The sequence below is a fragment of the Eschscholzia californica genome, unplaced genomic scaffold (assembly GCF_041429995.1).
Source record: "Eschscholzia californica isolate CP2 unplaced genomic scaffold, dmEscCali1.0.p SCAF_2, whole genome shotgun sequence".
Taxonomy (NCBI): domain Eukaryota; kingdom Viridiplantae; phylum Streptophyta; class Magnoliopsida; order Ranunculales; family Papaveraceae; genus Eschscholzia; species Eschscholzia californica.
Window position 1 is genome coordinate 41,242,368 of NW_028238309.1, and position 14,457 is coordinate 41,256,824.

At 36.9% G+C, this 14,457-nt stretch overlaps 1 protein-coding gene across 6 annotated transcripts; it reads left to right on the forward strand.

The window, feature by feature from the left end:
- Window positions 1-1,713: 1,713 nt before the first annotated feature.
- On the forward strand, window positions 1,714-10,672 carry LOC147557971 (uncharacterized). Of its 6 annotated transcripts, none has more exons than XM_086659514.1 (7): window positions 1,714-3,966; window positions 4,046-4,609; window positions 4,805-5,404; window positions 5,483-5,932; window positions 6,012-6,266; window positions 6,348-6,614; window positions 6,690-10,672. In XM_086659514.1, the coding sequence occupies exons 1-7, from the start codon at window positions 1,714-1,716 to the stop codon at window positions 10,365-10,367; spliced, it is 8,067 nt and encodes a 2,688-aa protein (XP_086515640.1). In that variant the 3' UTR covers window positions 10,368-10,672. The 6 variants fall into 6 exon arrangements, with proteins under 6 accessions (XP_086515640.1, XP_086515641.1, XP_086515642.1 ...); XM_086659515.1 differs by having other exon boundaries at window positions 4,808-5,404; XM_086659516.1 differs by having other exon boundaries at window positions 4,808-5,404; window positions 5,486-5,932.
- The last annotated feature ends 3,785 nt before the right edge of the window (window positions 10,673-14,457 follow it).

The following is a 14,457-nucleotide window of genomic DNA, read 5'->3' on the forward strand; positions in this document are numbered from 1 at the left end:
TTTGAGAAAGAATGAGAAGGTATACAAACTAATACAGTGATACAGCATAGAAAAACGATATTGTGTTGTTTACAATATTCATACTTAATAAAATCTATCCCAATTTTTTCTCCATACACATAAAATCAATTGTTCAATAAATATTATTGTATATGCTTTGTAACACAACAAATCACTCCAAAAATAAATATCATTGTTTAGAAAGACATACTCACTTCATGAACAACCTTCAATCATAAACCTTATGATTATAAAAGGAGTTTTAGAATAATAATTGAGAAATTTGATTAGTTGTTAAATCTATTTGTCTGTTTACTTCTATTTTCTGAGAAGAATGTCGAAGCTAAATATTGTGCGTAAAGAATCTGCCGAGAAAGAGACAAAAAAAATATACAAATCTGGAAATTGAACCCAAATCTGGAAATCTGGATCTTGACAAAGATGACTATTTTTCAAAAAATAATGATGTTTATGTGGAAGATTATGCTATTTCACCAAGTCATACTCTTGAAAAGTCTCAAGGTTCAGGAAAAAGAAAAAGATCAAGTGCGGAATATAGTGAATTACTTGAAATAATGCGTTCTCATGTTGAAGGCTCCAAAGATGATAGAGAAATTCTTATGAAGAAAATCGAGTAAGAACGTAAAGAAGATGTTGAGGCAGAGATAAACAACAATGTTCCTATAGACTCTGATGATCCAATTCCACATTCTCAGACATTCCGACCTCAAGATCAAGCTGCAATGATCCAACTCCGAAACGAAATTGCAGATGAACTAGTTAATAGTGCAAATGTGATTGCGTAATGCTATTTTCTTACATAACTATATGGGACATGAAGTTTATTTACCTTATCAATTTAGGATGTGAAGTTTGATTAATTATGTTTTTGAATGAATTCTACTAACAAAAGTTACAAAATTAAGAGATTTTATGCAAGGATAATCTAGACAATTTACATTTTTTTAAGCGCTTATAAGTGATGAAAAACAAATGACATTGCACTTGTAAGTGATAAAAAACAAACGGCGTTGCACTTATTAAGTGATAGCACTTTATAAGTGATATTCACTTGTAAGTGCTATCACTTACAAGTGCTAAAAAATCATACACCCTCTCGTCAGTATTTCCCCCCAGGGACCCTCCTAGTCAAGTAAAAAGTTGTTAAATTAACATTTTTGTGTACACTCCTGTGCACCAATAAAGGCCAACATCTGACTTCTTACATTTCTAAAAAATGTGAGAGTAAAGGCGGGAAGTTGTTGAAAAGAATTGACAAAAAAAGACCCTAATTTACAGGATCTATCACAACCCTAACACACGAAACTTGAACGTTCATTTCTATGGCTACCTAAATATAGACACCAAAACAAGAGGTGATGCATGAAAGAAAGATTTAACTGGCATTATCTTAACCTAAACTCATGCTTAATCTCCATTTCTATCCACAATCATCTGGTTTTGTTCTAACAAAAATTACACCTTAAACAATCAATCACTCTTGGGATTCATTATTTTTCCCATTTTGTTCTGTGGGTCTCAGGTGAAGTTGATCATTATGGATCATTTTCTTTTCTTTTTTCATCTAAAGATCTAAAAGAAAAAATAAATCTATCAGAGGTTGGTTCTTCAATTTACACTCAGTTTTGTCTAAGTTGTCTATTGGTTATGTCTGTATAATCTATAGATAAATTCACATCTAGAGGAAGAGAGATGGGTATTAATGTGATGAAGAATGGAGTTCATATCTTCAAAGCCCTAATCTTTTCCATCAAAACCTGTTATAGAGTGATCAGATGCCATCCTTCAATCTTGTGTTTAATACCTCCCTTCTTTCTTCTTTATAAATTTTTCCCTTCTGTTTTTATCCTCTTGTTGCCTTCTTTCCCTGTTTTTGTCTGCACAATTATTCTTCTTGCAACACTCATCTATTTCGGTCATCGGACAGAAACATCTCATACAGAACAGAAGCAGAAATATCCTAAAGAAAGCGACATCGTTAAAGATGATTTCACTATCGATAAAAATCGGATAACTTCTGAAAAAGAAACCAATCTGAAGAACACAGATGATATCAAGCAGAAGACGGTTGAAAGAGGTTCGAGTTTGACTGAGAGGACCAACTCAAAGGGCAGTAAGAGAAGGGTAACTTTTTCACCAATCCATCATTATGGTTCGATCAGTAAAACTGTAAAGAGTAATCAACCGAAAGAAATTCATGAAGATGGCAAATTGAAGATTGATAAGCGAATAGGTGAAATTACTGATACCCATTCAATAGATCACAATGAAGACAATGCTGAGTCTTCAGGTCCAGGTCAGGTTTCTAAGAATGCAGAAAGCTCTTCCTCAAGAGCTTTCATGGCGGGTGACAGATCCCACCAAGTTTTAGACTCGGAAAATCCTGTAGAAGAAACTGATAAGAATGTAATAGTAGAGAAAGAACGAAGGAAATCTGTAGTTGCATGGACAGAGGACGATGAGAAAGATCTTATGGATCTTGGATCTTCTGAGGAGGAGAGGAACCAGAGATTAGAGAGTTTAATGGCAAGGAGAAGAGCAAGGAAGAAATTATTGAGAATGGAGAAAAAACTGATAGATTTCAATAGCAATGATCCTTCATTACAAGTAGCTCCAATTACAATCATAAAAAACAACCCCTTTGTTCCTGTGCCTGAAAATGAAATTCCAGGATTACCACCTCTACCTGGTTCAGCTCCTTCGGTTTTGGTTCCCAGAATTAACCCTTTTGATCTTCCTTATGACCCACAAGAAGAAAGACCTGATCTTACTCGTGATAGTTTTCAACAAGAATTCATGACAGTTCTACAGAAGGATATTTTTTGCAGACATGAAAGTTTCTGTTATGGTTCAAGTTCATACTTAGGAGGAATCAAGCAAGATAAAAGTGATAATCATATAAAACCTTACTTGGTAATGGAAGATTCTGCGACAGTGGAGCAAAGACCATTGAGTGAGAGAAGCGATTCTACGTCGAGTTTTGTTCTTGAAACTGAAATCCCGCCTTCGTTTGCCGATCAGCAAGACCAAAATAATCCAATAGAAGCTAAAATGATCTCCCACATTGATTATTCTCCTAACGTCGCTGAAGAAATAACTCAATCCTTCGAAGCTGATATTGCCGAGAACAATTGTAAACACACCGATGAAGTGTATGTAAAACCTGATATTGTCGAAGAGAAGTATAGTGGGTCGAGTTCATCATCCTCATCTGAATCCAGCCAAAATGAAGCTCAATCACAAAATACTGACGGCCCACCATTAACGGTCGAGGATTGTGATCTTACGAGTGGGACTACAGTGAAGCTGGAAGGCAATAATCAGACCCATGAAGCACTTTTTGATTCCAGTCCATCTGCAACAGAAAAAAGGACGATAGAGGAATCATTGTTCTGTGTGGATAAAGATGTTGTTCTGACATCTGTTCCATCCATAGCTTCTGATTTGCAAGTAGAGGTATCAGAAGTGAGTTCACCTTCAGCTTCATCAGAAATAACAACTGCATTTACAGATGAAGAGTTAGTAAACCCCGGCATGAACATTAAGAGTGAAGAGGATCTTTGGGCAGCTTCGTCGGAGTTATGTGAAGTAGATGAAAATGAATCAAAATCAAAGGGAATATCAGAAATTAGTGAATCTGATGTTATAGGAGGTGGACTTCGAGGAGATAATACGAATTCCAGCAATGTCCTTCATGCAGTACCCATTGAGCTACAACCACTGATTGACTCCAGTTCAACTTCATGCCCATTAATTTTTGAACCAATAAATGAAGGTTTCATGAATCAATATCCATCATCAGGTTCTGAAGCCGATAAGCATGAACCAGTTCATAAATTGGATTTGGAGGAGAATGTAGAACCAGTAGCTTCTATACCACTTCAGGATGGATATTCGACAAGTCCACCTTCCATTGATACTGACAAGAATCATGAAGAAACACAGGTTAGTTAGTTTTAATGAAGTATAAGGTAAAATCATGATTCTTCAGTTTGTTACTTATAAGGTAATGGACAATGAACAGGAACCACCGGCCAAATCTTCGGAGGAAGGGAACATCATCAACAATGAGGAGGCTCCTGTAGAAGTTGACTCCAACTCAAAATCATCTCTAATGAGTAGGCCAACTGAAGAAGGGGAGACAAATCAAAACCCATCATTAAGTGCCGAACCTGAGACGCATAATCATGTCCAAGAAGTGAACATTGTGGTCAATGTGGAACCAGTAAGTTCTACTTCATCGCCTATGCAGGTTATGGTCGAAAAATCAACAGTTAATTTGCCAACGGGCAATGAACATGAACAATCTACCAAGTCCATAGAAGAAGACAACATCATCAACAATTTGAAGGATCCAGTACAAGAAGAGACGAATTCAACTTTACCTTTAACGTGTGAACCAATAAAGGGGGATTTGATGATTCAAAATCCACCATCAGGTACTGAACCAGAGAAGCAGAAAGAAGTCGATCAAGTTAATATGGAGGAGGTGGAGCCAATAGCTTCCAGTTCTTCAGATACGCAAACTGTGATTGGAAAATCAACAGATCATCAGTATATGGACAGCAAACATCATACACTATCACAGGTGAGTCGGCTTAATAAAGCTGCTAAAATATACTGCATTTTTCATGCATGAATATATATATATATATATATATATATATATATATATATATATATATATATATATATATATTCACACACGAACAATAATTATCATTTTGTAAACAAAGGAAGAACCAAAAGAGGCATTTTTAACAGTTCAATCATTTAAAAACAGCAGGACTCTACGTCAGAAGAGAGCATCTCCAAGGATACAAAGGGTCAAATAGAAGCTGACGACGGGAAAAGATTAACTGAAGAAATTCAAGAAAATGCAGAATACCAGAATAATATGGACTTGTCAGAAATTGGTGTTAGCTCTATTGATCACCATCACCATGGGAGTAAACTCGTAGGGACAACAGAGAGTGAAATACTAAAGCAAGATATAGAAGAAAATCATCTGGACGAAAGAACTTCTAAGCATCTGCATGAACAAGAAGCAACACAGATAACACCAGAAACAGCAATAGAATCTGGAACTGTTAGCTCCGATTTTCATCATGGTCATGAAAATTATAACGTTCTAGAGGAGGCCGACAGAGAAATACATAACCAAGCTTCTAAAGTAAATCATCTAGAAAACGAAATTTCTAAGCATCTCGATCAACGAGTTCAAGAGGTAACAACAGAAACAAGATTAGAAGCTAGTGCCAACTCTGATGATCGTTACAGTGTTCATGGAAGGAATGACCTTCAAGTACCAGAGCAAGCTTCTGAAGTGAATCAGCTAAAAGATGAAACTTCTACGAATGTGCTTGAACAAGAAATTCATCAGGTAATACCAGATACAATATCAGGATATGGTACTGTTAGCTCTTTCATTTATCTTAATCATAAAGTTGTGACGTATCAGCAGATGATGGAGAGTGGAATACTGGAAGAGGCCAAAGCAAATCAAGATCACGAACATGAAACAGAGTATAAGCATACACTTGAACAACAAGTCCATGGAGTAACACCAGAAACAATATCAGAAGCTGATCTTACCTCAGTTATTCATCCTGATAATGAGAGTAATAACCTTCAACAGGTGATGGTGAGTGAGACACAAAATGAAGCTCTTGAAACAGATAAGAGTCCAGAAAACAAAACTACTAAGCATTTGAATGACGAAGAAGTTCACGACGGAAGACCGGGAACAATATTTGAATCTGATCTTAGCTCTTCTGGTCATCCTGATCATGAAAGTACTAAACTTCAACAAACAATAGAAAGCAGGACGCAAAAGGAAGATTTAGAAGCTGATAATAATATAGAAAACAGAACTTCCAAGCATCTGCAAAACGAACAAGAAGTTAATCAGGTAATACTAGAAACAATATAATATGGTATTGTTATCTCTATTTATTTTATATGAAGATGTCAGTTTTAACCTGCGACAGATGGTAGAGAGCGGGACACAGAAGGATGCTGCTTTCACAGCAACTCATGATCTTAGAATCAAAACAACTGCTGACCATATGGATGAAGACGAAATTCGGGTAATACCAGAAACTAGTATTAGCTATGCTGATCATGGAAATGATAAACTTCAACAGACAACAGAGAGCAAGACACAGAAAGAAGCTTCGGAAGCAAAGCAACAACCAGACAGTGAAAGTTTCGGTCCTCTGTATAATGAACAAGAAACTAATCAGGTAACACAGGAAACAACCTTAGAATGTGGAACTGTTAACTCTAGCCTTTATCCTAATCAGTGTAGTTTTAACCTTAAACAGATGAAGACCAGGATACAAGATGAAGATTTCACAGCAAATCATAACCTTGTAAATGAAACACCTGATAAGCATATACAGGGACAAGAAGATCAAGCAAAACCAGAAATGGTCTCAGAAACTGGTGTTAGTTACGACCACCATGATGATGGAAGTAATGAACTTCAACAGACGAGGGAAACGGGGACGCAGGATGAAGCTTTTGACACAAACCAACATCCAGAAAACCAAACTTCAGAGCTTCAGAATAATGAAGAAGAGATTCATCAGGTAACACTAGAAACAATATCGCAATTGAGTCTCATCTCTACTTTTTATCCTAATAATGGGAGATTGCTTTAATAGATGACGGACAGAGATACACAGAAAGAAGATCTTGAAGCAAATCAGCATCTGCAAAGTGAAGAAGAAGTTTGGCTAACACCCAAAACATCATCAGGGTCTGGTAATAGCTTTGCTGATCATCATGAACAAGGAGGTAATAAACTTCGCCAGATGATTATCAAAAGACAGAAGGAAGCTTTTGAAGCAAAACAGCAAGTCCAGGACGGGACTCCCAAGCATTTGCAAAATGAAGAAGAGGTTTGGCTAACACCAAAAACAACACTAGGAACACCAAAAACACCAATGGGATTTCGCACCAGCTTTTCTTATCATTCTGGTCAAGAAAGTCATAAACTTCCACACACATTGGAGAGTGGAATACAGAATCAAATTTTAGAAGCCAATCAGCAACCAGATAAGGAAAATTCTAATAACCTGCATGAACAACCAACACCAGAAATAATGTTAGAATCTACAGTGAACCTTCAACAGACAATGGAGAGCGGAATACATCAAGAATCTTTGGCAGCAGATGAACTAGACAACGAGCTAGCTTCTGAGCTTCAGATAGCACCAGAAGTAATAATAGATTCCGGTGTTAAATCTGATGATCCTGATCATGGAAGTATAAACTTTCAGGAAAAGACAGAAAGCATGTCACAAGACAAAGCTTCTGATGATAATCATCTAACGAGTGGAACATCTGAGTGTCTTCATAGTGAACCAGAAGTTCATCATCCAACACCAGAAACCACACAAGATTCTGATGTAGGCTCTTCTGATCATTCTGATCATGGAATTAAAAGTACTCTAAATAGTGAGGAGATAGGAACAGGAAAGCAAGCTGTAGAACCAACTCAGCTTTTAGAAAAAGATTTTTCTGAGCAAATGCATATCCAAGAAGTTCACCTAACACCACAAACAACAACTGAATCTGATATCAGCTCCAAGCATTCTGATGAGGGAGTTGAAAGCCTTTTAAGAGTATCAGAGAGTGGAACACATGACAATGTAAATCAGCATCGAGAAAATAAAATTTCCGAGCATCACCATAACCAAGAAGTGGGAAAAACACCCAAACCAACAACAGAATCTGGTAATAACTCTTATGATCAGTCATTTGGAAAATCAATAGAGAAGCAAGCTCTCGAAGAAAATCAAAATCGGGAAAATGAATCTGCTGAGCATCTACAAGAAAAAGAAGTTCAGCTCACAACACAGACAACAATACAATCTAGTGTCAAATCGTCAGATCATTCTAATGATGGGGTTGAGATCCCACTAAATGTGACAGAGAGCGGAATGAAGAAACAAACTTCTGCAGAAAATCTGCATACAGGAGAAGAAACTAATACGCGTCTCCACAACCAAGAAGTTGGGATACTCTCAGATACATCATCAGAATCCAGTACTAGCTCTTCGTCTGATTCTGATGATCGAAATAGTGAAGATGATCGAATTAGTCAACATTTAGGAAATGATTCTTCTAAGCTTCTCTCTGAAAAAGATATACTGCTCACACCACAAACAACAAATCAATCTGGAGTCAGCTCGTCAGATCATTCTGATAACGGAATTGAGATCCTTCTAAATGCGGTGGAAACTGAAACAGAGAAGCAAGCTTTCAAAGGAAATCAGCATTTAGCAAACGAATCAGGTGTTAACCCTGGTGACCGTTCTGATGAGGACATCAAACTCCTTATAAATGCAAATGAGAGTGGAGCAAAGGATGAAGAAACAACAAATCTAGAGAACAACACTACTGAGCATCCTTACAACCAAGAAGTTCAGCCAACTCCAGAAACAACACGGGAATTCAGTATTAGCTCTTCTATTAGCTCTAACGATGAGATTGGCATCGATCCAAAAATGGTTGAGACTGGAATGGAGAAGCATGTTCTGGAAGAAAAACAACATCTGGACAATGAAACCCAGGATAGAGAAGTTCAGATTAGATCACAAACAACAATACAATCTGATATCAGCCCATCAGACCATGATGATGAAGATACAATCCTTCTAAATGCGACTAAGAGCGGAATAGAGAAGCATCAAAACGACCAACAATTTCATAATATAACATCACAAACAACAACTCAATCAGGTGCAGTCTCTTCTGATCATCATGATGATGAACTTGATACCCTTCCAAAGACTATGGAGAGCGAAATAAAGGAGCAAGTTTTTTACACAAAACAGAATTCAGAGAATGAATCTTCTGAGGCTTTCCATGACCAAGAAGCTCATTCGTTAACACCAGAAACACCAATACAATCTGGTGCAAGTTCCATTCATCATTCTAATAATGATGATGAAATCCTTATAAAGGTGAAAGAAAGCGGAACAGAAGAACAAGCTTCTCAGGTAAAAGAGCATTCAGAAGATGAATCTTCAAAGCATCTTCATGAACAAGAGGTTCATAAGCTAACACCACAAACAAGATTACAACCCAGTATTAGCTCCGCTGACCATCATGATAGTGGACGCAATGAACTCCAAGAAACAGCTCTGGAAATAAACCAAGTTCAAGATAGTGATCCTTATATGCATCTACTTGACGAAGAAGTTCATCAGGTATCACTATTAACAACAGTGGAAGCTGGTATTATCTCTACAGATCATTCTGATGATGGTGTGAACCAACTAAAGAAAATGGAAAATGAAACAGAAAAGTTAGGGATAAATCAGGATCAAGAAACTGATCCTTATATGCATATAATTGATGAAGAAGTTCATCACATATCACCACCAACAACAGTCGAAGATGGTATGATCTCTACAAATCATTCTGATGATGGCGCTAACCAACTAAAGACAACCGAAAATGAAGCGGAAAAGTTAGAAATAAATCAGAATCTAGAAACTGATCCTTGTATGCATATACTAGACGAAGAAGTTCATCGGATATCACCACCAACGACAGTCGAAGTTGGTATAATCTCTACAGATCATTCTGATGATGGCGCTAACCAACTAAATACAACCGCAAATGAAGCGGAAAAGTTGGAAATAAATCAAAATCTAGAAACTGATCCTTATATGCATCTACTTGACGAAGAAATTCATGAGCTAACACCACCAACAACAGTCGAAGTTGGTATAATCTCTACAGATCATTCTGATGATGGCGCTAACCAACTAAAGACGACCGAAAATGAAGCGGAAAAGTTGGAAATAAATCAGAATCTAGAAACTGATCCTTATATGCATCTACTTGACGAAGAAGTTCATGAGCTAACACAATCAACAACATTCCAAACTGGAATTACCTCTACAGACCGTTCTGACGATGGTGTTAACCAACTAAAGGCAACGGAAAACGAAACAGAGAAGCAATCTCATGAAGCAAATCAGAATATAGAAGGTGATCCTTATGACCAACTACCTGACGAAGAAGTTCACGAGTTAACACCAATGCAAACTAGTGTTATCTCTACTGATCATTCTGGGGACGATGTTAACCAACTAAAGGCAATGGAAAGCGAAACAGAAGGGAAAACTTTAGAAACAAATCAGAATCTAGAAAGTGATCCATATATGCATATACTCAAAGAAGAAGTTCATGAGCTAGTTGCCTCTGCTGATCATTCTGATGATGGCAATAACATACTAAAGGTGATGGAAAAGGGACCAGAAAACCTAGTTTTAGAAGCAAATCAGCACCTTCAAAACGAAACTTCGAATCAACTTGAAAATTAAGAAGTTCAGAAATCAAATAGTACAGGAATCAATCCATGAATGGAAACTCACTACTAAGTAGTGAACCAAACAGCAATTAAAAGTGATGTCATAAGAATCAACTAAAGATATCCTTCATTTAGGGTTTAGTTTTTGTTTATTAATTTGGAAATATGGAAATTATGTGAACTCATTGTATGTAATATCAAACTTTTGATCCTTTTTTTTTTTTTGCTGATTTTTGTCACTAATTTCTATATGAAGTGAAGGCGAACTTGTATATCAATTTAACTCACTCAATAAACAATCTAAAAGTTTCATTGTCATTTCCACTCAGAAACTCATCAATATTCTTCACAAGCGACTGAATTAAGAGCCCAAACTTAAGAAACCTAGATAAAGTATATATCTAAAACAGAAAAATCTTTTGATTAAAGAATATCAAAGTTCAAACTGGTAGATGAAGATTCATAAACACGAAATTCCAGTTGAAACTGACCTAACTTTCCGAATGAGATTAGTAGCGGTTTCTGGTTTTCCGTTCCCGCCTGCTTCCCTGCAAATCGACCTATTTATTCACCAACCACCACAGAAGTAAATCCTGGCCACGAAATTTTGATAAATGAGCGGGAGATGAGCAGAGAGGAAGATGGGTAATTAATTTCTTTTCCTCTTCGTAAATTCCCCGGAGAAACTAATTGAGTTTTATTAGTAGATCTTCTCCCAGACTATTCTCACACGCCCCCTCACGTGTGGGCTGGTTAGCCTAACACGTATTTTCTTTTTGGGAAATTTTAAAAGGCCCCCCCGTTTTTGTTAAAAGGCCTCCCCGCTAAAAGCGCCTCTCTTTATGACCCATTTGGTTATAGGGCCCCCTCTACAAAAGAGCACCTCCTTCATCAATATTTGACCTAACGGCAAAGTTAACGCCGTTAGGTCAAACTTAACCCAAGACCGGTGATGTTGACCACGCCACATCATCATCTTCTCCGGCAAGGTCGCCGGCAGGCCAAACTTCCGGCCGGCGACCTTCAAATTTTTTTTTTTTTTTTTTAGGGTTATTTCCCTAATGGTTTTTTTTTTCTTTCTCTCCTCTCTCTCTCTCTCTAAGAACTCCGGCGAAGGAACCCTTCGCCTTCCTTCGCCGGAGTTCTTAGAGAGAGAGAGGAGAGAAAGAAAAAAAAAAATTTTTTTTTTTTTTTTATTTTGAAGGTCGCCGGCCGGAAATTTGGCCGGCCGGCGACCTTGCCGGAGAAGGTGATGACGTGGCGTGGTCAAATGATGTGGGTGAAATACACCTTTAAAGGGGTTTTTTTCACCCATTCAAAGAGGGGGGCCCTTTAACCAAGCTAAGTCAAAGGTTTTTTACTAAGTCAACGAAACCATGGGGAGGCCTTTTAACAAAAACGGGGAGGCCTTTTAAAATCTCCCTTTCTTTTTTCCGGGTGACGTGAAACACGTGTGACCCTAACTCTGATACCATGTTAAATTTGTGATCATCTTACTCAAAACCTATTGGCAACGAGTGGAGAGAATCTAAGACATTATATGTTTGGTTGCTAGATAGTCTTTCTCCCATTATATGTATCTTCACCAGATTGAACATCTACTTGATTTTGTTTGATCTTGTCTGTAGTTTCTAGACATTCCCCATGTCGCGATATAACTCTACGATGACTACCTGCTCATAAAAGAAGTAACTGTTTTCTCTTTCCTCTACCACTATCTACTGCTTCAGGATTTTAACTTTTGCCCATACTACATGCGTTGTTTGTTTAATTAGTTTGATTAAATTATTCCGGTGACCATCATTATGTTGGTGACGGGGAATTGGGTACCGACTAAGAGTTGAACGAGAGGAATGATATATCCCCCTTCTATATATGAATTGGAAGAGTACCCATACGACACCATGTCTGGCCTGGTGTGATATGGTTAACATTTGCAATGAGGTTCTTCTTCCTATTATGTAGCTTTGACACTCTTGATATTGATGTAAATCTTATTATATTGTCGGATAATCGTGGAGAGAACTCAGTAGTAGCTGGTAACAAAACAGAAGTGATCTATGTGCAGTATCCGTAAAAACATTTCACAGATAAATGTGCCCTAGCCATTGTTGTGGTAAGGGAAGCTGCATATTATGAGGCCTTGGGTGAAATTCAAGTCTTGAGATCCCCCCTGGTGCTACTGATTTGTTCAACTCTGTAGCTTCCAGAGTTTCCAATTGGTTATTCGTAACGAGAGTATAAGCGTATATCTATTCTTGTATCATGAGGATAAGTGGATGATTTGAACGTCTTCGCAGGATGACATGGTCAATTGCCCATGAATTCTGGGTATCAAATCTATTGAATAAGAGCCTCTCAAGTAAGTTAACTACCTCAACAAAAAAAAAAAAAAGTAAGTTAACTAAGAGGCGTTAAGTATAAGGTCCATCTGTGCTATTTATGAAGCCTAAATTCTCCTCATCTATAACCATTCAGTCGATGAGGTGCCGTGAGATAGCAAAATTTGATATTTACCATAGGCCAGCTGGTAGTGTTGCATCTTTGATTCTCATATTGGGCTTCTACTTGGGCTACTGGGTCAATACCATGTGGGTACTACTATTATCATTCCGAGGAGAAAAAGTCGGACTAACGTTATATGGTTCTGGTTTAATGGCTTGTGTCTTACCTTGTTGTATGATATTTAAAGATAAGTTTTTGACTAGTTTTGCCTCTGCGCTGAAGATTTTCTGTTATTAATATTTTAGTAACTTTGATGCTCAATTTCGGCGCTCATTATACAAGTTGTTATTTGCATAAAAGCGTTAAGACTGCTCCAATTGCAGTTTGGGTACAGTGGATCATAGAATTCATAATCCAGAAATGTTATTTGTCTAACGTCATAGCTTATCAAAAGCAAATAAAGATATCTTGTCGATAAAAGTTCCTCGTGTCATATTTAAATGGGTTTGTTATTTGTTATATACTGATCTACTCTTACATCTTCCATAGGATTTGGTTAGAAGTGGGATTCAAAGAGCTTCTCAAGCAAGAAAACTTTCATGGCAACAATTTACGCTGGATCAACTAAAGAACTCCACTCTAGTCGATATTTTTTATGAAATCATTGCTGGCCCTGTAGTTTTCTAAGTCATACTGTTGTAGTATAGTATTTACACTGTCGGGGTATCGATGAAGTCTCCGTTATCTATCGCTTGAATTCCATCGAACGATCTAGAAGCACGGATTATATCATCAAGATGATCACTAGAAACTATAGCTCCTTTGGTAGTGTATATGACCTTTTGTTTTCACTTTTATGACTACACAAAATTTAGCAAGTTGCAATAATATATAATTGTATTTTGGTTTAGATTTTAGTGCATCTTCTCCTTTTATGTCTGCTTCTTCTTTTTTTAATGGGTTGTCAGAAGTGAACCCCACAGCACAAAACTAAAATCCAAAGAAAGCCACCCTCTCTCTATTTCTCTCTCTCTATGTGACATTTTCTTTTCTTTCGTATACGTAGTAAGTAGTCACTTTATATAGACACTATTGAATGCTGATGATTATTGAAAGCAATTTGAATAGAGAATCGGAATATTGTCAATGAAAAAAGAGTAAACTAATGTGAAAATTTTAATATTACATGAGGGGAGTCTTGACTCTCGACGTTTTAAATCTTAATCCACATTACCATTAGATCACAAAATAAGAATAAAGTTGTCAAGGTGCTTTCCTATGCAACTTGGAGAAAGGGTTTCCTTTTAGGACAAAGAAAATTAGAAAATAAAAGAGAGAAAGTGGGTAGTTTTGTCAATTAGCAGAGTAAAAGATCTAAAAAAAATGATAGTTTTTCTTGTTATGCTTTGATGTATTTTTCTTTTTATTTGCTTAAGGGGTTGAAACTTTTGAAATAATATATGCAAGTGTCATGGTGGGCACTAGGGCTTTTCTCAAGATGGTTGCCACCCTGACAGCAATGGTTGTAGTAACTAGTAGTAGCAACAAGAACATGACATAAAAATATTTAATAATTGTAACTAGAATAAAAATAGAAAAAAAAAAAAAGTGAAAGACAAGCATGAAAAAACAGGACAGTAGGAATTAAAATTTGTTAA

Coding starts and splice junctions, on each gene's coding strand:
- LOC147557971 (XM_086659511.1), top strand. CDS start 1,714: ATGGGTATTAATGTGATGAAGAATGGAGTTCATATCTTCAAAGCCCTA. Junction 4,610..4,804: donor AACATCATACACTATCACAG/GTGAGTCGGCTT, acceptor ATTTAAAAACAG/CAGGACTCTACGTCAGAAGA. Junction 5,405..5,482: donor TTGAACAAGAAATTCATCAG/GTAATACCAGAT, acceptor GTGACGTATCAG/CAGATGATGGAGAGTGGAAT.